Source organism: Ranitomeya variabilis, chromosome 2 (assembly GCF_051348905.1).
Source record: "Ranitomeya variabilis isolate aRanVar5 chromosome 2, aRanVar5.hap1, whole genome shotgun sequence".
NCBI classification, from domain to species: domain Eukaryota; kingdom Metazoa; phylum Chordata; class Amphibia; order Anura; family Dendrobatidae; genus Ranitomeya; species Ranitomeya variabilis.
The window spans coordinates 686,032,156-686,056,697 of NC_135233.1; the positions used below are offsets into that span (position 1 = coordinate 686,032,156).

The window sequence follows — 24,542 nt, forward strand, 5'->3', positions numbered from 1 at the left end:
ATTAGCCTTGCTAACCAAGCCCACTTTCAAGTACACATATCAAAATTGACAAGAGCGGCATAAAATTGGAAAGATTAGCAAAAATTTGATTTGTGACTAAATTTGCAACTTTTTATGCCATAAAACTAATGCACAAGCCTTGATGATTCCACCCGAAAGTGTATTAGAGATTTGTAAAAGTTTAATTTATATAGTGATTTAATAATATTTAAAAAACCTGAATGTCATATATTTAAAATATCATCATTGGTCAATAATAGAAGTATTGTAAAGTACCTCCATGCTTTTGAACTCATTATCGTAACCATGATTGCCACCTCCACAAAAGGTATATTTATCGTTCCTGTCGAAAGATAATTTTTGTAAAATGTTATTCCTCACATGTGAAGCGCCATGGAATAAATGGCTCTATAATAATAAATAATAAAAATACTTGCTTATATAGCGTCATCATATTTTACACATCATCACCACTGTCCCCAACAGGACTCACAATCTAAATTCTCTATAGGTACTGTATGTCTTTGGGGTGTGGGAAGAAACCTGAGTAACCAGAGTAAACCCACAGGAAGAGCATACAAACTCTATAGCAGTGACATATGGTAACTGCAGTTAGTAATGTTGTGATTACTAGACACTTTAGATTTGATTGTTAAAGGGTATATCTGGGAGTTTATAAAAAAACAAAAAAGGTACCTTACGCACTAACAGGCAGGTAATTGCAAAGTACCTGAAAGTTGTGCATGGTGCTGTTCTTGATTCAGCTGCCTCTGCTGATGTCACGCCTACAGAGTGGAGGCTTCTTTTCCACTCCGCTCTGTCAATGGGGCGGGACTTCCGAGGTCATTTTGATTGACAGCTGGATCCCCGCTGCCCAACTGGGGGAGCCGGCTGTCAATCAGAATGACGTCGGAGCGGAAATCACACTCCATCGCATCAGCAGAGGTATCTGAATCCCCGGCAGGAGTGGTCTGAGACCGCTCTGTGCCGGGGAAGAACAGCGCTGTGCACAACAGGCAGGTAAGTTGTAATTACCTGCCTGTTAGTGCTTAGATACATTTTTTTGTTTTTCCATAAAGTCCCAGATATACCTTTTAAAGGAAATACATCAGCAGGTTTTAGCTACCTCATCTGAGAGCAGTTTAATGTAGGGAAAAAAGACCCAGATTCCAGTGATATACCACTTAATTTACTGAGTACAGCACTTGTGATATACAGGTCCTTCTCAAAAAATTAGCATATAGTGTTAAATTTCATTATTTACCATAATGTAATGATTACAATTAAACTTTCATATACTATAGATTCATTATCCACCAACTGAAATTTGTCAGGTCTTTTATTGTTTTAATACTGATGATTTTGGCATACAACTCCTGATAACCCAAAAAACCTGTCTCAATAAATTAGCATATTTCACCCGACCAATCAAATAAAAGTGTTTTTTAATACCAAACAAAAAAACCATCAAATAATAATGTTCAGTTATGCACTCAATACTTGGTCGGGAATCCTTTGGCAGAAATGACTGCTTCAATGCGGCGTGGCATGGAGGCAATCAGCCTGTGACACTGCTGAGATGTTATGGAGGCCCAGGATGCTTCAATAGCGGCCTTAAGCTCATCCAGAGTGTTGGGTCTTGCGTCTCTCAACTTTCTCTTCACAATATCCCACAGATTCTCTATGGGGTTCAGGTCAGGAGAGTTGGCAGGCCAATTGAGCACAGTAATACCATGGTCAGTAAACCATTTACCAGTGGTTTTGGCACTGTGAGCAGGTGCCAGGTCGTGCTGAAAAATTAAATCTTCATCTCCATAAAGCATTTCAGCCGATGGAAGCATGAAGTGCTCCAAAATCTCCTGATAGCTAGCTGCATTGACCCTGCCCTTGATGAAACACAGTGGACCAACACCAGCAGCTGACATGGCACCCCACACCATCACTGACTGTGGGTACTTGACACTGGACTTCAGGCATTTTGGCATTTCCTTCTCCCCAGTCTTCCTCCAGACTCTGGCACCTTGATTTCCGAATGACATGCAAAATTTGCTTTCATCAGAAAAAAGTACTTGGGACCACTTAGCAACAGTCCAGTGCTGCTTCTCTGTAGCCCAGGTCAGGCGCTTCTGCCGCTGTTTATGGTTCAAAAGTGGCTTTACCTGGGGAATGCGGCACCTGTAGCCCATTTCCTGCACACGCCTGTGCACGGTGGCTCTGGATGTTTCCACACCAGACTCAGTCCACTGCTTCCTCAGGTTCCGGTCACCTCTTCTCGTTGTACAGCGTTTTCTGCCACATTGTTTCCTTCCAACAGACTTACCATTGAGGTGCCTTGATACAGCACTCTGGGAACAGCCTATTTGTTGAGAAATTTCTTTCTGGGTCTTACCCTCTTGCTTGAGGGTGTCAATGATGGCCTTCTTGACATCTGTCAGGTCGCTAGTCTTACCCATGATGGGGGTTTTGAGTAATGAACCAGGCAGGGAGTTTTTAAAAGCCTCAGGTATCTTTTGCATGTGTTTAGAGTTAATTAGTTGATTCAGAAGATTAGGGTAATAGGTCGTTTAGAGAACCTTTTCTTGATATGCTAATTTATTGAGACAGGTTTTTTGGGTTATCAGGAGTTGTATGCCAAAATCATCAGTATTAAAACAATAAAAGACCTGACAAATTTCAGTTGGTGGATAATGAATCTATAGTATATGAAAGTTTAATTGTAATCATTACATTATGGTAAATAATGAAATTTAACACTATATGCTAATTTTTTGAGAAGGACCTGTAATAAACGTCTTTATGTTATATTTTGATAGATCGTACTTTTACAAAATCAGCTATCCCAAAAAGCTGCATTTTTTTTCTTAATGGGGTCAAAGGGGGGGTGATTTAAACTTTTGTATTTTTATTTAAAAAAAATATTTTTTTTACTTTTTTCAGTGTTTGCTAGTCTCCTTAGGGTCTTGAAGCTGTGATTGTCTGAACACTTACACTATACATAGGAGTGCATCTCTTATGAATCTTTTATAAATGCCAGCTTCCACAGGAGTATTGTAATGAAAGGCACAGGTGTCTTCTCCGTGGCTTTTATGGCAAGCGATCACGTCATGGGTGCGCCGATGGTTGCATGGAATGACATGTCCCCCTGCCGAAGCATGTTAAATGTCAGACTGACAGCGGCATTTAACATTTTAACAGCTGTGGAAGGAGCTCGGCTCTATCCACAGCTCTTAGAGGCAGACGATGACTGATTAAATCAGCCATCATATGCCGGGAAAGATGCGGGCTCGGCGTGCAAGCTAGCATCAAAGGCAGGGACAAAAAATATGACATAACTGTGGGTCATATGTCGTGAAGGGGTTAAGAAGGGCCTGTAGGTCTCTCTGTGATTTAGTCTGTTTTAGCATGAACCCTTTTATTATTCACAAAATAATAGTTCTGTAGTATCTTATTTTAAAACTTCTCATTGTGCCGTTCCTCTATTATACTTACTGGAAATGAATAAATTGCCAACTAGATGTTACCATTACATTATATATGGAATGTGCCCCAATACAATCTTAAAACTGTCATTTTTTTTCCTTCACAATAGATAAAAATAATGGTTTCCAGCATCAGTTATTCGTCATCGTTATCAGGGTGCATTTACATGAGCTGATAAATTGCTTACAATGAGAGCCAATTGACAATATAAGATGTTAATAAGAGCTTGTTTACTTTCATGTACCTGCAAAAGGGGTCCCGCAGTGATACCCGTAGAGCAGTGGCCAGATTACCGATTAGACATAGTAGGAATCGGCCTATGGGCCCTACATCTTTTGGGGCCCTGTTCAGCACATAAAAATAATTTTTATTTGATACTGAAATAAATTTAGAATCAGCGTGCCTGTCTGGCTAGCTGATATTGGGGGCCACTGGAGCAACAGAGCTTCAATGTGAACCTTGCAGGAAACACATAGTGAAATCATTTTTCTTTTTTTTTTTCAGGTACATACGAGAATTGAGGAGTCAGGGTATGTGCACACGCTGCGGATTTTGCTGCGGATCCGCAGCGGATTTGACGCTGCGGATCAGTTTTCCCAAAGTTTACAGTACCATGTAAACCTATGTGAAAAAAAACCGCTGTGCACATGCTGCGGAAAAATCCGCGCAGAAACGCAGCGGATTATTTTCCGCAGCATGTCACTTCTTTGTGCAGATTCCACAGCGGTTTTCAACCTGCACCAATAGGAAAGTGCAGTTGAAAACCCGCAGAGGAATCCGCAGAAGAAACCGCGAGAAAATCCGCAGTGAAAACCGCAGTGGTTTTGCACTGCAGATTTTCCAAATCCGCTGCGGAAAAATCTGCAGCAGAATCCGCAACGTGTGCACTTACCCTCATAGTTGCCATGCCCAAAAGCATAGATGTCCCTCCTCTAAGTGATTGCCCAGAAGGGGTGTGGAGAAGGGGAAAGTGGAAGTGATTTTTGTCGTTTTTAACTTACACCAATTTGTGGCATAAATTATAGTAATCTGTAATGAAATGCAAATCCGCTTACTTTTATATTGTTAATTTGTCAAAGGTTGTTTTTTTCCCCTAAACTCCACCTCTTTCTACTTCTTAAAAGTGGAAAGAGGGGAAAAAATCACAAATTAGGGGGCAAAAATGGTAACTTGGCGGAAAGTCACTTAAAACCATTGATTTGCCCCTAAGTTTTTAGTTCCCCAGCTACAGAGGCCTAGAGAGATCATATATATACAACTTTGGGTACTGGAATGTATTGGAAAATGCAAGAAAAAAGGTCACTTGAGCATCTATAAAAAAAAGGTTTGCCCACGAAGAGGGTACAAGCTGCCATAGCCCCATCAATACTAGCTTCTGATATAACACACTTATGATTTTCTTTTATCTTTATATTGTACCTTACAACAAGCCACTGTCTGTCCACGTAGAGATGAACGTAGTCAATTCGAATATGGTTGGCATAATGGAATCTTTTAGGTAGGTCATACTTCATGTAAGGTTTAAAATGCTGTACCGTCCTCCGGCACTGCAAGCAAGTATTATGTAAAATTCATTGTTAGAGAAAAACAAGGCAATGCTAATGATCATTATAAAGTATATTACTTAGCAATTCTAAACACAATGTGCTACAAAAGTAATGTGATGTCAAGGTGGTTTTCCACTTTAAGAAAAGTGGACCCCAAACCCTTTTACATGTGCAACATAACAGTTCCTTACCCTCCCTGGGTCCGGCTTTGGCTCTCTTCCGCTGATCTGATCCCAGTGTTTTAGTGTCTTGCTGCAGAGGTAACATCACGTCGACAGCTCACATCACCACTGCAGCCAATCACTAAGCCTGATGACTCCCTCCGTCTACATCAGCTGTGTTTCTGAGCTCACTGATTGGCTGCAGAAGTTATGTGAGCTATCAACCTGACATTACCACTGTAGCCAACTTGCTCCCGCCATCTACATTAGCCTTGGTGCTGAGCTTAACGATTGGCTGCAGTAATGATGTGATGTGAGCTGTCGACATTATGTCACCACTGCAGGGAAAACACTGAGACTGAAATAGAGATGGAGAGACCCGATGCTGAGCTCGGCGAAGTTGAGTACCTGCTTTGCTTCTCATGTTATGTGTATAAAAGCATTTTGGATCCCGTTTTCTTAAAGTAAAAAAACTCTAAGTACTTTTGCGTTTTAACGTGATGACAAGTATTATAACTGTATTACAGGTTAAAAATTAATTTGCACTTTTTTTCCAGTTTGTCTTTGTTTGCTCTGTAACACTCAGACTCTGGTGTACTGCCTGATTGTTCTATTGTTTAACTACATGAATATTTTTTCAGTAATTCATTGGATTTCTACAAGTAGAATGGCATCAAAAGGCAAATTGGTTTATTAACATTCATCATTTTCATTCCAAGGCCCCTGTCACAACTCTGTTGTTACCTGAGGCCAGGGGCTCCTTCCCTGTCCCTTATGATAGAGGTGCCCTAGCTATCCCTGCTCCATGCATTACTTCTCATGGTGAAGACGCCGGAGCCACGTACCTTGCTGAACTCCTGAATCAGCCCTATATTTGTCCCCTTCCCCCACCCAGGGAAGCGGGGAGTAATAGTGCATGTGTATACACAAACCAGAGGAAAAAGATAGGACAAACAGTGATAAATGGAAAACCAAACATACAAATATGCACACACAGACAACAGAGAGGAACACAAGGGTGAAAAGGAAGGTAAACCAAATAGGAGAAGATGAGGATTTGCACACAGCTGAAACACCAAGCAACAGGTACTGAGCTTGAACAGTTTAATTCCGTACCTGGCCCGCTTACTGCGCAGGTATTTTTGAAACTTTAGCCTCTCTTTGAAATTAACCAGAGATTCATCTATAGAGATGTCCCTTTGGGAGTTGTACACCTCAGCAAATTTTCTGCTGAAGTGTTCAACTAATGGCCCAATTTTATATATAGACGATCAAAGTTAGGATCATCTCGGGGAGGGCACTGCGCATTATCACTATAATGCAAACATTTTTTAATCGCTTCAAATCATGTCTTTGTCATGGCCATATGAAATACCAATGTGCTGTAGAGTATATCAGTACTCAAGTATTGACAAAGCTCTGATTTTCTGACTATACCCAAATGCAGCACAATGCCCCAAAATGTCATAATTTCTGCTGCATTTACAGGGGTCCATCTGGGGTATGATGACATCGGATTTTGGGTAAACAATTGATGGACATACAAATTTGTCTGTGCCAACATAAGAGATATTATTTCTTCCTGAAAAGGAATTTGAAAAGGTAAATTTTAGAGATTGGCGAACCTGAACAGTAAAGTTTGGCGTCCATACCGAACACCTACTGTTCGGGGATGGACACCAAACATGGACGTGGAAGTCCGTGTTACTGTTTGTGTTTGGCTGCCTGTATACCAGGTATCTGTCGCACTGTCATGTGCATGATAGCGCGGCAAACACCACTTCTGATCGGCGGTGAAATTATCCCTGCTGGTCATACAGCCGTGGATCCCACACTGTCAAAAGACAGTGAGCCCACAGCTGTAATCAGAGGTATAAAGTTCACCTCCAGTCGTTGGTGTCAGCTGATAGGACTACCACTCCTATAGCTGACACCTGCTGCCCCTAATAACAGTGACTGTGGGCTGCTATTTTTAGGTTGGGGGGGCCAATATAAATGGCCCCTTACCAGCCTGAGAATATGAGCCCCCAGCTGTCTGCTTTAGCAAGGCTGGTTTTCAAAAATGGGGGAACCACATACCATTTTTTAAAATTATTTAAAATAATTAAAAATACGGCATGGAGGCCCCTCTATTCTTGATAACCAGCTTTGCTGAAGCTGACAGCTGAGGGTTGCAGCCCCCAGCTGTGAGTTTTGCCTGGATGGTTATCAAAAATACAGGGGAACCCACGCTGTTTTTTTTAATTATTTATTTACAGCGCAGGATTCGGCTGATGAATACACCCATCAGCCGCTCCCGATGTTACTGTTATTAGCGGCAGCAGGCGTCGGTTGATGGGAGCGGTATTCCCATCAGCTGACACCAGTGACCAGAGGTAAACTTTATACCTCCGATCACAGCTGAGCACTTACCTTGTCTTTTGACAGGGTGGGAACCACGGCTCTCTGACCGGTGAGGATGATTTCACTGCCAATCAGAAGCGGTGTTTGCTGCGCTGTCATGCATATGTTGGGCTGAACCCGAACATCCAGGTGTCCGCCCATCTCTAGTCAATTTCACTGAGGCCTGTAACATTAAATTGGATTCCTGATCTGCTAATGTAATCCAGAATAACAGGCTGATCATTTTGGGGGGATGGAGTCCATGTGTCATCTATTGAAGTAGTTGCCTTGGTCCTAGGGTGCCTTGCTGGGTATTCCTCCTCACTAGATGAGGAGGATGAAGAGAAATAGAGAAATGTGGGATTTTCCTCACTGCTCGAATCTGTGTCAGAGGCAAGGAAAGTGCATGCCTCCTTTGGTGAAAAGCGGTTTCTACTCAGCGCTATTTTTATGCAAAAGAAAAACAGACGTCACTAACACTGTGACATACACTCCCCTAAGGCTACTTTCACACATCAGTTTTTTGCAGTCAGGCACAATCCGTCGAATTTTGAAAAAAATGGATCCGTTGCAGATTATGAAAAACTGATGCGAGTGATCCGTTTTTTCAACGGATCTGACTAGCTGATCCAGCGAATTGGATCCCCAAAAAACTGGAGCATGCTCAGTTTAAAAAAACGGAATCTGTCGCCGGATTCCGTCATTTGACAGATTTGGCGCCATAGGGTTCCATTGTAGCAACATCGGACGCCGCCGGATCCCACATTGTCCGGTTTTTCGCCGGAGACAAAAAACATAACTTTGTATGTTTTTTCCCGCCGCAAGATCAACAAATTTTTCCGGATTTGGTGAACGACGGATGATACATGTGGCCTTCTGGCGCAATCAGTTGCTAATACAAGTCTATGGGAGAAAAAACTGATCTGGCGGCATCATCAAAATTCGCCGGTTTGAGCCTGATGGCAAAAAACTGATGTGTGAAAGCAGCCTAATGCACTAGCTATAACTTTACTCAGCGTTAACGTTTTTTCTTTTGCAGAAGAAAAAAGGAAGGCACTGTGGTTTCACAGATCGGTCACACAGACAGCACACAGCATACAGACAGCACAGCATAGGAGATTGCAGGAGCCACAGGAAGTAGGAGACACAGGAGGCAGGAAATCGCAGGAGGATCGCACTGGCCACCAATGAATTTCTTGCACTCAGATACACAGAAGGGGTACACAACTGCTGTGCACACCAACTCTGAGGTAAAGATGGCGTTCAGAGCAGTGATTGCTATTTTAGTTTATCCCCTTTGGCGCTGATTAGTTAGTAATAGTGATGACTCTGAGCTAATATACTCGTTACTCGAGATTTCCCGAGCACGCTCGGATGTCCTCCGAGTATTTGTAAGTACTCCCAGATTTAGTTTTCCTCATCTCAGCTGAATGATTTACATTTGTTAGCCAGCTTGATTACATGTGGGGATTCCCTAGCAACCAGGTAACCCCACATGTACTTATGCTGGCTAACAGATGTAAAACATTCAGCTGCGGCGATGAAAACTAAATCTCCGAGCACTAAAAAATACTCGGAGGACACCAGAGCGTGCTCGGGAAATCTCGAGTAACGAGTATATTCGCTCATCATTAGTTAGTAACTATTGTTCAGCCAATCAACGTCAAAGCGGTTAGTCAGAAAAGGTGATATCGTGATCAACCCATCCATTGTGACTGCAGTCTCATACAGCACCAATCATGGCTTCTCACATGGTTTTTTTTTCAATTTTATTGTGACATCGCTGTGATTGGGTGGTCAGGGCGACGTGCAGGGGTGACCTCCTGTCAGAGACAGCAGCCATCTTAAGTCATTCACCGCACGATGACCGGAAATCTCAGCACCATAATCATACTGGGCTTTGTGGGAGCTCAGCTCCCGCAGCGCCGTATATATACGGCACATGTCGTGAAGGGATTAATAGACATGATCAAAGATAGAACATGCACAGCAAGTTTCTTTGACATTGTGCATATGTTCAATAGTTTTTTAGTGCTTTTGAAAAAGACGCATGCACATACCATCAGTTCGTATGTTGCATTTTGAATGCGTGGTAATGAGGGTTTATCACAGTTTTCATATACATCCAAAAGCTATACATAAAAACTACAGAGGTCTTTCTTATAAATAATCTTGCAAACATTTTCCAGAGTTCAAAACATTTGACAAGCAACAGACTCATTTTACTAAATTGTTCAGTATGTGTAATATTCCTCTATTGCAGAATCCAATATACTTTTAGCACTGCTTACAGTAATGTGACATCTTGTGGCATTTGCTGTTACTACAACAGGAGCTATCTACAAAGCAGAGTTGCCAACCGTTCGAAAATATGAGACAGTCTGGAAAAATAAGGGACTTTTTCCAGTTATCAAAAGAAAATGGATAGATACATGTTTTGTTTTATTATTTTTACAGTTCATATTGAATGTTCAGTTAATATTCGCTTTCCTAGGGTTTATACATGTGTTTATAATTTTCAGGATTTATTATGGCCTTCCAATTTATTCAGAAAAATTATTTGCCATCTGTAATTTTTTTTTGTCTACTTTGTAAATAGAAGAGAGAAGTTTGTGGCACTTGTAAAAGCATTAAAACATTACCAGCTTAATTCCATAGGCATGAAAGCAAAGCATGGAGGTGAGAGGTAGTGAAATCTCATACAGATAACAGTCGTTTCGCTCCTAGTCCATGCTCCTTCCTGGTTCTGAGTCCTGCTCCATCAGGACCAGGAAGAAGCACGTACACGGTGCAAAACGGCTGTTGTCCATATGGGATTCCACAACTCCTCTCCTCCCTGCTTTGTTTTCATGCCTTTGGAGTAATACTTTTTACTATACTATACTATATTTTAACGCTTTGGTGAGTACCACAAATTGCTGTCTTCTATTTACAAAGTATCTATGCACTAAATCGCCTTCATAAATTGTGGAGCACCATTGAAGTGTATTGGAAACCTGGTCATTATTTGGAACACTGGTACTATTTTTTGAATGTTGGACTTTTATTTTTTTCACGTTCACCAGAAAACATTTAACCAGATTGGTAACTGTTGTGAAATTGGATTCTGGGCTCCCCCGGTGGCCACTTGTGGAATTTAACTTGTGTGCATCATCCCCTCTGTTCACCTGCTCCTATCAGGATGTGGGAGTCGCTATATAACCTTTCTCCTCTGTCAGTTTCTTGCCGGTCATCAATGTAATCAGAAGCCTTTCTTCTGGATGGTGTTTTGATAGGGTTTTCTGCTGACCATGAAAGTGTCCTTTCTGTCTTCCTGCTATCTAGAAAGCGGACCTCGATTTTGCTAAACCTATTTTCATACTACGTTTGTCATTTCATCTAAAATCACCGCCAATATATGTGGGGGCCTCTGTCTGCCTTTTGGGAAAATTTCTCTAGAGGTGAGCCAGGACTGTCTTTTCCTCTGCTAGGATTAGGTAGTTCTCCGGCTGGCGCTGGGCATCTAGGGTTAAAAAACGTAGGCATGCTACCCGGCCACTTCTAGTTGTGCGGCAGGTTTAGTTCTTGGTCAGTATAGTTTCCATCTTCCAAGAGCTAGTTCTCATATATGCTGGGCTATGTTCTCTCGCCATTGAGAATCATGACAGTTTGACCGGACCAAAAAAGGGTTAAATTACTGGCTGAGAAAGGAGAGAAAAAAGAAGTCTGCTACAATTTTTTTTTTTTTTTTCTCTAGTTCTGAGTGTGCTCTTAATTGAATCACTTGCTAGTCTGCCTATACTGCAGCCTTCCTCTCTTTCTCTCCTTCTAATCCTTGAATGGCTCTGTGTTCACCTGTTTCAAATGGATCTTCAGAGTGTAGCTACAGGTTTGAATAATCTCGCCTCAAAGGTACAAAATTTGCAAGATTTTGTTGTTCATGCACCTATGTCTGAGCCTAGAATTCCTTTGCCTGAATTCTTCTCGGGGAATAGATCTCACTTTCAAAATTTTAAAAATAATTGCAAATTGTTTTTGTCCCTGAAGTCTCGCTCTGCCGGAGACCCTGCACAGCAGGTCAGGATTGTAATTTCCTTGCTCCGGGGCGACCCTCAAGACTGGGCTTTTGCATTGGCACCAGGGGATCCTGCGTTGCTCAATGTGGATGCGTTTTTTCTGGCCTTGGGGTTGCTTTATGAGGAACCTCATTTAGAGCTTCAGGCGGAAAAGGCCTTGATGTCCTTGTCTCAGGGGCAAGATGAAGCTGAAATATACTGCCAAAAATTCCGCAAATGGTCTGTGCTTACTCAGTGGAATGAGTGCGCCCTGGCGGCGATTTTCAGAGAAGGTCTCTCTGATGCCATTAAGGATGTTATGGTGGGGTTCCCTGTGCCTGCGAGTCTGAATGAGTCCATGACGATGGCTATTCAGATCGATAGGCGTCTGCGGGAGCGCAAACCTGTGCACCATTTGGCGGTGTCTACTGAGAAAACGCCAGAAAATATGCAATGTGATAGAATTCTGTCCAGAAGCGAGCGGCAGAATTTTAGACGAAAAAATGGGTTGTGCTTCTATTGTGGTGATTCAACTCATGTTATATCAGCATGCTCTAAGCGTACTAAGAAGCCTGACAAATCTGTTTCAATTAGCACTTTACAGTCTAAGTTTATTCTATCTGTGACCCTGATTTGTTCTTTGTCATCTATTACCACGGACGCCTATGTCGACTCTGGCGCTGCTTTGAGTCTTATGGATTGGTCCTTTGCCAAACGCTGTGGGTATGATTTGGAGCCACTGGAGGTTCCGATACCTCTGAAAGGGATTGACTCCACCCCATTGGCTAGTAATAAACCACAATACTGGACACAAGTGACTATGCGTGTTAATCCGGATCACCAGGAGGTTATTCGCTTTCTGGTGCTGTATAATCTACATGATGTTTTGGTGCTGGGATTGCCATGGCTGCAATCTCATAACCCAGTCCTCGACTGGAGAGCTATGTCTGTGTTAAGCTGGGGATGTAAAGGAACTCATGGGGACGTACCTTTGGTTTCCATTTCATCATCTATTCCCTCTGAGATTCCTGAATTCTTGTCTGACTTTCGTGACGTTTTTGAAGAACCCAAGGTTGGTTCACTACCTCCGCACCGGGAGTGCGATTGTGCCATAGACTTGATTCCGGGTAGTAAATACCCTAAGGGTCGTTTATTTAATCTGTCTGTGCCTGAACACGCTGCTATGCGAGAATATATAAAGGAGTCCTTGGAAAAGGGACATATTCGTCCTTCGTCATCTCCCTTAGGAGCCGGTTTTTTCTTTGTGTCTAAGAAAGACGGCTCTTTGAGGCCGTGTATTGATTATCGACTTTTGAATAAAATCACGGTTAAATATCAATATCCGTTACCACTGCTTACTGATTTGTTTGCTCGTATAAAGGGGGCCAAGTGGTTCTCTAAGATTGATCTCCGTGGGGCGTATAATTTGGTGCGAATCAAGCAGGGGGATGAGTGGAAAACCGCATTTAATACGCCCGAGGGCCATTTTGAGTATTTGGTGATGCCTTTTGGTCTTTCAAATGCCCCTTCAGTCTTCCAGTCCTTTATGCATGACATTTTCCGCGATTATTTGGATAAATTTATGATTGTGTATCTGGATGATATTCTGATTTTTTCGGATGACTGGGACTCTCATGTCCAGCAGGTCAGGAGGGTTTTTCAGGTTTTGCGGTCTAATTCCTTGTGTGTGAAGGGTTCTAAGTGTGTTTTTGGGGTTCAAAAGATTTCTTTCTTGGGATACATTTTTTCCCCCTCTTCCATTGAGATGGATCCTGTCAAGGTTCAGGCTATTGGTGATTGGACGCAACCCTCTTCTCTTAAGAGTCTTCAGAAATTTTTGGGCTTTGCTAACTTTTATCGTCGATTTATTGCTGGTTTTTCTGATGTTGTAAAACCATTGACTGATTTGACTAAGAAGGGTGCTGATGTTGGTGATTGGTCCCCTGATGCTGTGGAGGCCTTTCGGGAGCTCAAGCGCCGCTTTTCTTCCGCCCCAGTGTTGCGTCAGCCTGATGTTGCTCTTCCTTTTCAGGTTGAGGTCGACGCTTCTGAAATCGGAGCTGGGGCGGTGTTGTCGCAGAGAAGTTCCGACTGCTCCGTGATGAGACCTTGTGCTTTTTTTTCCCGTAAATTTTCGCCCGCCGAGCGGAATTATGATATTGGGAATCGGGAGCTTTTGGCCATGAAGTGGGCTTTTGAGGAGTGGCGTCACTGGCTTGAGGGGGCCAGACATCAGGTGGTGGTATTGACTGACCACAAAAATTTAATTTACCTTGAGTCTGCCAGGCGCCTGAATCCTAGACAGGCGCGCTGGTCGTTGTTTTTCTCTCGGTTTAATTTTGTGGTGTCGTACCTACCGGGTTCTAAGAATGTTAAGGCGGATGCCCTTTCTAGGAGTTTTGAGCCTGACTCCCCTGGTAATTCTGAGCCCACAGGTATCCTTAAAGATGGAGTGATATTGTCTGCCGTTTCTCCAGACCTGCGGCGGGCCTTGCAGGAGTTTCAGGCGGATAGACCTGATCGTTGCCCACCTGGTAGACTGTTTGTTCCTGATGATTGGACCAGTAGAGTCATCTCTGAGGTTCATTCTTCTGCGTTGGCAGGTCATCCTGGAATCTTTGGTACCAGGGATTTGGTGGCAAGGTCCTTCTGGTGGCCTTCCCTGTCACGAGATGTGCGAGGCTTTGTGCAGTCTTGTGACGTTTGTGCTCGGGCCAAGCCTTGTTGTTCTCGGGCTAGTGGATTGTTGTTGCCCTTGCCTATCCCGAAGAGGCCTTGGACGCACATCTCGATGGATTTTATTTCGGATCTGCCTGTTTCTCAGAAGATGTCTGTCATCTGGGTGGTGTGTGACCGTTTCTCTAAGATGGTCCATCTGGTTCCCTTGCCTAAGTTGCCTTCTTCTTCCGAGTTGGTTCCTCTGTTTTTTCAAAATGTTGTTCGTTTGCATGGTATTCCTGAGAATATCGTTTCTGACAGAGGGACCCAATTCGTGTCTAGATTTTGGCGGGCATTCTGTGCTAGGATGGGCATAGATTTGTCTTTTTCGTCTGCTTTCCATCCTCAGACTAATGGCCAGACCAAGCGGACTAATCAGACCTTGGAGACATATTTGAGGTGTTTTGTGTCTGCGGATCAGGATGATTGGGTTGCTTTTTTGCCTTTGGCGGAGTTCGCCCTCAATAATCGGGCCAGCTCTGCCACCTTGGTGTCCCCGTTTTTCTGTAATTTGGGGTTTCATCCTCGATTTTCCTCCGGTCAAGTGGAATCTTCGGATTGTCCTGGAGTGGATGCTGTGGTGGAGAGGTTGCATCAGATTTGGGGGCAGGTGGTGGACAATTTGAAGTTGTCCCAGGAGAGGACTCAGCTTTTTGCCAACCGCCGTCGTCGTGTTGGTCCTCGGCTTTGTGTTGGGGACTTGGTGTGGTTGTCTTCTCGTTTTGTCCCTATGAGGGTTTCTTCTCCTAAGTTTAAGCCTCGGTTCATCGGCCCGTACAAGATATTGGAGATTCTTAACCCTGTGTCCTTCCGTTTGGACCTCCCTGCATCCTTTTCGATTCATAATGTTTTTCATCGGTCATTGTTGCGCAGGTATGAGGTACCGGTTGTGCCTTCCGTTGAGCCTCCTGCTCCGGTGTTGGTTGAGGGTGAGTTGGAGTACGTTGTGGAAAAGATCTTAGACTCTCGTGTTTCCAGACGGAGACTCCAGTATCTGGTCAAATGGAAGGGATACGGTCAGGAGGATAATTCTTGGGTCACTGCCTCTGATGTTCATGCCTCCGATCTTGTCCGTGCCTTTCATAGGGCTCATCCTGATTGCCCTGGTGGTTCTGGTGAGGGTTCGGTGCCCCCTCCTTGAGGGGGGGGTACTGTTGTGAAATTGGATTCTGGGCTCCCCCGGTGGCCACTTGTGGAATTTAACTTGTGTGCATCATCCCCTCTGTTCACCTGCTCCTATCAGGATGTGGGAGTCGCTATATAACCTTGCTCCTCTGTCAGTTTCTTGCCGGTCATCAATGTAATCAGAAGCCTTCTGTGCTTGTTCCTGCTACTAGACAACTCCCAGCTAAGTTGGACTTTTGTCCTTGTGTGTTTTTGCATTTTGTTCCTGTTCACAGCTGCTGTTTCGTTACTGTGTCTGGAAAGCTCTTGTGATCGGAAATTGCCACTCTGGTGTTATGAGTTAATGCTAGAGTCTTAAAGGAATTTCTGGATGGTGTTTTGATAGGGTTTTCTGCTGACCATGAAAGTGTCCTTTCTGTCTTCCTGCTATCTAGAAAGCGGACCTCGATTTTGCTAAACCTATTTTCATACTACGTTTGTCATTTCATCTAAAATCACCGCCAATATATGTGGGGGCCTCTGTCTGCCTTTTGGGAAAATTTCTCTAGAGGTGAGCCAGGACTGTCTTTTCCTCTGCTAGGATTAGGTAGTTCTCCGGCTGGCGCTGGGCATCTAGGGTTAAAAAACGTAGGCATGCTACCCGGCCACTTCTAGTTGTGCGGCAGGTTTAGTTCATGGTCAGTATAGTTTCCATCTTCCAAGAGCTAGTTCTCATATATGCTGGGCTATGTTCTCTCGCCATTGAGAATCATGACAGGTAACACTGCTACAAAACCAAACTGAGTGTGAGCATACTTACGGTAAGGTTTTTAACAACTCCTTCAGAATCAACTGTCAAAAAGGTTAGAAAAACAGAATACATTATTGTCTATCCTATTAATACACCATAAATATTTGAAACATTTTCAACATTGACACAGAATACAGTATAATCAGAAAAGGCACACACAGAACAGAGAGCATGAATCAAACATCAAAAATTAGGCTACTTTCTAAAGTGTAAAGAGCCCAGTACAAAAGATTGGATTGAAAAGGTGTGCACAAAAATATGAAATGCTTTATTCCCTTTGATTAAAAAGGATTAAAATGATCCATGATAAGAGGAGATAAAGTTAACCAGACGCGTTTCTGGCGTTGTCGCTCTGAGTCAAAGAGTATGATACTTTATGACTATGGGCAGTAACACCCGAAACTTGTCAGAGTAACTTTATCTCCTCCTTTCAGGGATCATTTTCATCCTTTTTAATCAAATGCAATAAATTTTTTAATAATTTTATGCACGCCTTTCCAATCCGGACCTTCTTCTTTTGCACTACTATTACCGATCGTCAGCGGTCTCTTCAGATTGAAGTGAAGTGGTTTGGGATTTGAGCGGTTTCTCCACATATTACACGTTGACGCATATATTTTCCTTTTTCCTTACTATAAACAGCCTAGTGCTTGTTTGCCCCCTATCCTCTTCCCTTTAAATATAGGAGAGAAGGAAAACATGAGCCTCAATTAGTTTACAGCTACTCTTACTAATTATAATGGGATCAAAGCAACTTTAACCCCTTAACGACCAGGGGTATTTCAGTTTTTGAATTTTGCTTTTTCTCCCTTTCTTCCCAGAGCCATAACTTTTTTATTTTTCGGTCAATATGGCCATGTGAGGGCTTGTGTTTTTTTGCAGGCCGAGTTGTACTTTTGAACAAAACCATTTGCTTTAACATATCATGTACTGGAAAAGGGGAAAAAAATTCCAAGGGCGGTGAAATTGCAAAAAAGTGCAATTCCACAGTTGTTTTTTGTTTGTTTTTTTTAGAATGTTTACTAAATGCTAAAAATGACCTACCAATATGATTCTCCAGGTCATTACGAGTTCACAGACACCAAACATGTCTAGGTTCTTTTTTAAGTGGTGAAAAATGTGTTTAAACAAAAAAAAAAAGAAGCCATTTTCCGAGACCATCTCTATTTTTTGTGATCTGGGGCTCGGTGAGGGCTTATTTTTTGTGCGCTGATCTGACGCTTTTATTAATACTATTTTGCTATAGATACGATCTTTTGATTGCCCATTGTTGCATTTAATTGCAATGTAGCGACCACCAAAAAAACGTAATTCTGGCGTTTTGAATTTTTTTCTCTTTACGCCGTTTAGCGATTGGGTTAATTCTTTTTTTATATTGATAGATCGGGCGATTCTGAACACGGCGATACCAAATATGTGTATATTTGATTTTTTGTATTGCTTTATTTTCAATGAGGCGAAAGGGGGGTGATTTGAACTTTTATTTTTTTTAGTATTTTTAAAAACATTCTTTTTTTGCATGCTTAAATAGTCTCCATGGGAAACTAGAAGTTGCAGTACATTGATCGCCTCTGCTACACACAGGTGATGATCAGATCGCCTGTGTGTAGCAGAAATGCTCACTTGCTATGAGCACCGACCAAGGGGCGGCGCTCCTAGCAATCTGGCAATAACAACCATAGAGGTCTACTGCAGACATCTGGTTGTCATGCCGACCCATTGGTGACCCGCGATCATGTGGGCAGGATTAGTGAGGACCCGTGAACATGTGGGCGGGATTAGTGAGGCGCTTCCTGTAAGCTCGATTTTAATGCTGCTGTCAGAGATTGACAGTAGCATTTAACTAGTTAACAGCCGTGGGTGGATCATGATGTTGCAGGCACATGTCAGCTGTATAGATTAGCTGTCATATGTGTCCGGAAAGGTGCAGACTCAACGCCGGAGCCTGCATCAAACAGGGAGAGTGCAACATGTGCGTACTATTACGCCACATGTCGGAAAGGGGTTAAATTATTAACAGGCTGTCCCACAACAAAAAGTGCTGATTAAATTGATGTATATTATAAAAATAAAGCATTTTCACAGTTGGGAGTGGTTAAAAAATATGTTGGAGTGCAGAGACAAACTTATCATGGAGCCACTGATGTATCCTATGTAACTGTCTGTACTTGACCATGTAGAGGTACTTTAGCTTCTGGTCAGAATATGCTGCTTGTATTAATCCCCGAAAAGAAGGAAGGGAAGATAAGAACAAAGATAAAATACAATGAGCTCAACAGAAAAATAACACTGAAAAAAACAGTGTAAAGTCTGGCCACTGAGCACCTTGAACAGCAGCGGTGTGATTTATTGAGATGAGCTCAAAAGTCAACTGCGGTAGCAAGTTTGATCCCTACTTAGGGAATAGGCAGGGAAGAGTAACATCATAAGCATGGCATAGCTGCTAACAGTGGCATCAGTAATGAATATTTTTTATCCTCACTTCTATTGGATCAATACAAACAGCAGTTCATTGACCTCTACATGTTCAGGCAGAGACTAGAGAAGGGCACCATTAAAGTTTATCTCTGCACAGCAACATTTTGTTTTTAAACACAATCAAAAGTTAAAATGCTTAATTTTCCATTATTCGGCGATAAAACAGAACTTTTGTTCATGGAACCACTCCTTTAAGTTAAATATTGTGGTTGATGAGGTTAGTCTTTTGAAGACCTGATTCATATGATGCTGTTCTATTCCCTATCTATTCTGAAAATCAGCTATTTGTCAGGGGTGTTATGAGTGCCAGTATTTGTAAGCAGTTATGGATATACCCACTTTACTATTACTATGTAATTATACTTTTATACTTTCCTGTACTGACCTCCTGACAAAAGCTTGCACGAAAACACGCATTGGGGCTGGCGCCATTTCAGCAGGAGGAGTACATGGGTAAGGATGGCTCTGATTCTTGATTCAACACTGTTTGTTTTGTTACCGAGAATGCAGCTTATTATACAGTGAAGGACATAATTATTTGATCCCTTGCTGATTTTGTAAGTTTGCCCTCTGACAAAAACATGAACAGCCTATAATTTTAAGGGTAGGTTAATTTTAACATTGAGAGATAGAATATCAAAAATAAAATCCAGAAAATTACATTGTAAAAAATATATAAATTTATTTACATTTTGCAGTGAGAAATAAGTATTTGGTCCCTCTGGCAAACAAACTTAATACTTGGTGGCAAAACCCTTGTTGGCAAGCATAGCAGTCAGACATTTTTTGCAGTTGATGATGAGGTTTGCTCTCATGTCAGGAGGAATTTTTGGCCACTCCTCTTTGCAGATCATCTCTAAATCATTAAGATTATAAGGCTATGTTCACACGTTCAGGATTTCCATCCTTTTTTTTTCCTGACTGAAACTGCAGGTCTCTGCAGAAAACGCAGGTGCGTTTTTTGGTGCGTTTTTGGTGCGTTTTTAGTGCGTTTTTTAGTGCGTTTTTTAGTGCGTTTTTTGATGCAGTTTTGTCTGCAGATTGTCTGTGTTTGACAGAAATAAAGTTTACTGCAGTGGGGGGGAAAAAAAAAAAAAAATGATGTCATTTCCTTGTCCAACCCTTTTCTTCTTCCATCCTCCATTTTGGGACTAAACACCAAAATGAGTGGACGTGTTTTGAATGACAGCGCTCCGCGTTTTGCGCCGCATGCGTCACTGCAGCGCACGCATCCGGGCGCAGAGGACGCAGCAAGTTGCATTTTTGCTGCGTCCAAAATCAATCAAAAAAAGGACGCATGCGGCGCAAAACACAGCGTTGTGCATGCGTTTTGCTGCGTTTCACTTTGCGTTGTGTGTTGCGGCGCCGACGCTGCGGCGCACAACGCAAATGTGAACATAGCCTAAGTGCCACGTATTTCAGTGCCACGTGCCACGTATTTCAGTGCCACGTGCCACGTATTTCAGTGCCACGTGCCACGTATTTCAGTGCCACGTGCCACGTATTTAAGTGCCACGTGCCACGTATTTCAGTGCCACGTGCCACGTATTTCAGTGCCACGTGCCACGTATTTCAGTGCCACGTGCCACGTATTTCAGTGCCACGTATCACGTATTTAAGTGCCACGTGCCACGTATTTCAGTGCCACGTATTTAAGTGCCACGTATTTCAGTGCCACGTGCCACGTATTTAAGTGCCACGTGCCACGTATTTCAGTGCCACGTGCCACGTATTTCAGTGCCACGTGCCACGTATTTCAGTGCCACGTGCCACGTATTTCAGTGCCACGTATCACGTATTTAAGTGCCACGTGCCACGTATTTCAGTGCCACGTATTTAAGTGCCACGTATTTCAGTGCCACGTGCCACGTATTTAAGTGCCACGTGCCACGTATTTCAGTGCCACGTGCCACGTATTTAAGTGCCACGTATTTCAGTGCCACGTGCCACGTATTTAAGTGCCACGTGCCACGTATTTCAGTGCCACGTATCACGTATTTAAGTGCCACGTATTTCAGTGCCACGTGCCACGTATTTAAGTGACACGTATCACGTATTTAAGTGACACGTGTCACGTATTTAAGTATCCACGTATCCCACGAAGATTTTCCATGGAGAACAGACACATCCAGAGATATGTCTGCTCTCCACGGATGCAGCAACACACTGACAGGAGCCATAGTTCCTGTCGGTGTGTCACTGCGCATGCGCGAGCGAGTTTACCGGCGGTCATTGACCCCGGCACTCTCGCTTAACGGCAGTGCTGCGTGGGAAAGTTCAACGCAGCTGTACTGCTGTTAACCGAGACGCCGGAGCCATTGAACTCCGGAACAGTACGCGATACACTGCTAGGAGCTTAGCTCCTGGCAGTGTATCGCCGGAGAGCAGCCGATCGGCGTGGGACACTCGTTTTATGGATTCTGCGGACAGGGAGTATGAATTTGGTTTATTATTTTTGGATTTTTTCCTGGAGGATCGAGGGCTTCGCCTACAAGTGTGCTGTTGGTGAGTATATACTCTGTGTTATGTGTTGTATGTACTGTACTGTGTGTCATGTATGTGTATTGTGTGTAGGTGTTTGGTGTAAACTTTACTATTGTGCTAAGTCGCCGGACACAGGGACAACTCTCCCATCCTAATACCGGATGGGAGTAGTAGTCCCATACGGCGACTTAGCACAATGGAGGCACTATCGTCGCATGGGGACACACACACACACACACACACACACACACACCAAATCAATCAAACGGCCGACACGATCCCCATGCGACGCTATGCCTCCATGTCTCTCCGCCCACGCACTTCCGGCCCCGCACTTCCGCCGGCTTCCCCGCACTTCCTGCAGCAGCGGTTCTGCACATCAAACCGCAGTAAAACACGCAGATATATTTTTGATCTGCGTGTTTTACTGCGATTTTGACCTCACAATGGAGGTCTATGGGTGCAGAACCGCTGCGGTTCAGGAAGAAGAATTGACATGCTCCTTCTTTTTTCCGGGAGCTATTCAGCACGGCTTTTTTTTTTTAATTTCCGGACCATGTGCACAGTGTGTCCTGTTTTCCATAGGGTACAGTGTACTGTACCCTGCATGGAAAACAGCTGCGGAACCGCAGCGGCAAAACCGCCGCGGTTCCGCGGTAAAAAACGCACTGTGTGAACATGGCCTAAGGCTGTCACTTGTAAACTTGGAGATTCAAGGCTAATAACATGGTAAAGCCTGCATTTATAGGAAGGTCGGAACCATGTTATTAGCCATAGGTAAGTGTTCACACTAGGCAGTCAGGTCAGGGACCCATCCGATCTGAGATTACCTTGACATTTGGTGGATGGGCCAAATCTTGTGCTAAGCATCTCATGTGTTTTTTCATAGATTTCACAAGCCATTAAGCTATTCACATTTCATGTATCGCACATTTCCTTGCTTTAGTACAGTTGAGTGCAGCCATTGATCTATTTGCTATGCAAGTCTTTTTTGGTTATGCACCAGTTCAGACTAGATTGCTGTTCAGTCAGTTTACTTATATTTACAACCATTATTTAAGTTTGCTGTGAATGCCTTTACTTGGACATTTTTTAACAAAGAATTGGTTATATACTTACCATATTACCTGCCATCCTCCACATTCCATGTACTTTTTCAAACTGTTTATCCCCATTTACACACATTGAATTGCATGTGGTACTTGTAACTCCTCCTGCTGTGTTTGTAGCCCTCTAGTATTTCCCTTATTTTAATACATGCCTTCTAATAATTGTTTTCAATAAACTTACTGTATATTTATTTTTCCATTTTTGGCTATACACATTTTTTGTTGGTTTACTTTCCTGTGCTTTATAGGGTAAGACTGAAATAGCCTTAAAGTTGAGGAACTGAGGTCTAAGTTTCAAGTTTGCGATCCATAGCATATCAATGTATGCTGCAGATGTGTCGTGCAATTTTGCAATGCAAAGGGTGAAATGTGCAGCTTCCCCATAAAATGTTCGCTCTAATATTCATATGCTCAGTTTTGGAAAACAAGTTGCATTTAACTTACATGTTTTTTTTAACCCTATACTTTCAAGAAAACCTGACACCTGATATATGGTGCTGACATAATAGCTGCTAATGACGGTGTTATCTTTATTATAGACTATGAAAAGAATCCTACAAATTAAAATGCACCCTACCTACAAAGAAACATGGTGAAGGGTTTAAAATGTTGGGCTGCTTTGTTTTATCTGGGACTGGAAGCCTTGAACTCGTGGAAATAATCAAATTAGAGCTTTATCAGAGCATTTTAGAGCAAAATTACAAATGAAACAGTCAACAGTCCACTACTCAGACAATCCTTTCTCAATCAGCAAGTTTGCCCTGAGTAAAATAAAAACACTTATGTTTACCTACGGTGTGGGCGCCTTCATAATGGTGTCAGCACTCGCTCTCGTTATGTCACGTGAGTGCTGCAGCCAGTCAGCACTGGCTTCACTCTCCCTGCCTTCAGAGGAATCAGACATCCACATAAATTAAAGGTTTTGGCTGCGCTCTCAATTCTTCTTGATGTATGATTCATCTGCAGATGGGGAAACTGAAGTGGCCACTGATTGTTATGTTATGCGAGTCCTGAAGCCAAAGTGGCACGAACCCCAGAAGAGCTGGAACAATGCCAGCATCGGAGGTGAGTATAAGTGTTATTTTTTAGGGACAAACATGCTAATTGAGACTTAGTTGACTGAAAAGTGGACAACCCCTTTAAGGGTAACATTGACCATAATTGTAGTTCTTCAAAATAATCACAATCATCACATTTATCATAAATACTTTCTGAAAGTTCTTACAGGTAAAGTAATCCTGAGGGATATTCCTGGCACGAATACGGGCTGCTGGTCCATCGTACAGGTAAAAAAAGTCAGTAGATGGAAAGTAATCAGTCATAAACTCCAGCTGTTCGCAAAAAGTTTTCTCCATTCCTTAAAGAAAATTAAGATTTGAAATATATAAATACATAAAGAAAGAAATAATGTTGATTTACATGCAGAAAACTGTATATTTACCAGTACACTATCAAAATTGATAACTGACAGAATTACAGATTGGCATAATGTAAGGTTTCAATTATGTTTTTTGTATTACATTCTGCATAACTGTTCGAAATGGCCCACTGCATGGATACCCTGGATGTATACAACCGTTTGCTTATTCAGTTGTCTACTTCATTCTTATGAAGAAAATAACATTTGTTTGCATATTAATGTATTTTGTGTTTGAGACAAGGAATTAAAAATGATACCATGCAAACATTTGCCAGAACATTTGATATACACTTGACTAAATGATAGTCCATGCTCATGTTAATCGTATATGTTGAAAAATTTCCAGGATATGTGTCTAATGTTGGCCTCAAATGTGGTATTAATCAAGCTAAAAATTGATTGCAGGAATCATAATTTCAAATAAAGAATAAATACCATGGTCAGCGACCAATATCAAGTTCACACAGTTATGAAGATTCCTTTGCTTCAGCCCATCCATTAGCATTTCCATAGTCTTGTCAGCACGTATCAAGGCTTTAATCACCTAAAAAATGAATATCATATTGGTACTAAAATGTTTGTTTAGTGATAGCAGCAAAACATAAAAACCAATATAAATTTAGTATCACTGTAATCGCACCGACCCAAACAATAAAGTCATATAATCACTTATAACACATGAGGAACGGCGTAAAAAATAAATAAAAACAATTTTTGACCTGCTACTGATTTGTTCATTCTGCCTCTCAAAGATTGCAGTAAGGTTTGGCTCATATTTATCCTGTGCTCTGCGCTGAATGCTATGCCGTGGTTT

The 24,542-nt window shown here is 42.4% G+C and overlaps 1 protein-coding gene across 2 annotated transcripts in view; it reads right to left on the reverse strand.

Annotated features, from left to right (window-relative positions):
* The window catches only part of ENPP3 (ectonucleotide pyrophosphatase/phosphodiesterase 3), a 211,568-nt gene that overhangs the window by 50,239 nt on the left and 136,787 nt on the right, over positions 1 to 24,542 (reverse strand). For both annotated transcript variants that reach the window (XM_077289350.1, XM_077289351.1), the window contains exons 12-16: positions 24,164 to 24,272; positions 23,534 to 23,665; positions 16,247 to 16,278; positions 4,900 to 5,027; positions 277 to 343 (exon numbers count right to left, since the gene is read on the reverse strand). In XM_077289350.1, coding sequence (XP_077145465.1) covers positions 277 to 343; positions 4,900 to 5,027; positions 16,247 to 16,278; positions 23,534 to 23,665; positions 24,164 to 24,272 — 468 coding nt within the window. The remainder of the gene's footprint in view (positions 1 to 276; positions 344 to 4,899; positions 5,028 to 16,246; positions 16,279 to 23,533; positions 23,666 to 24,163; positions 24,273 to 24,542) is intronic.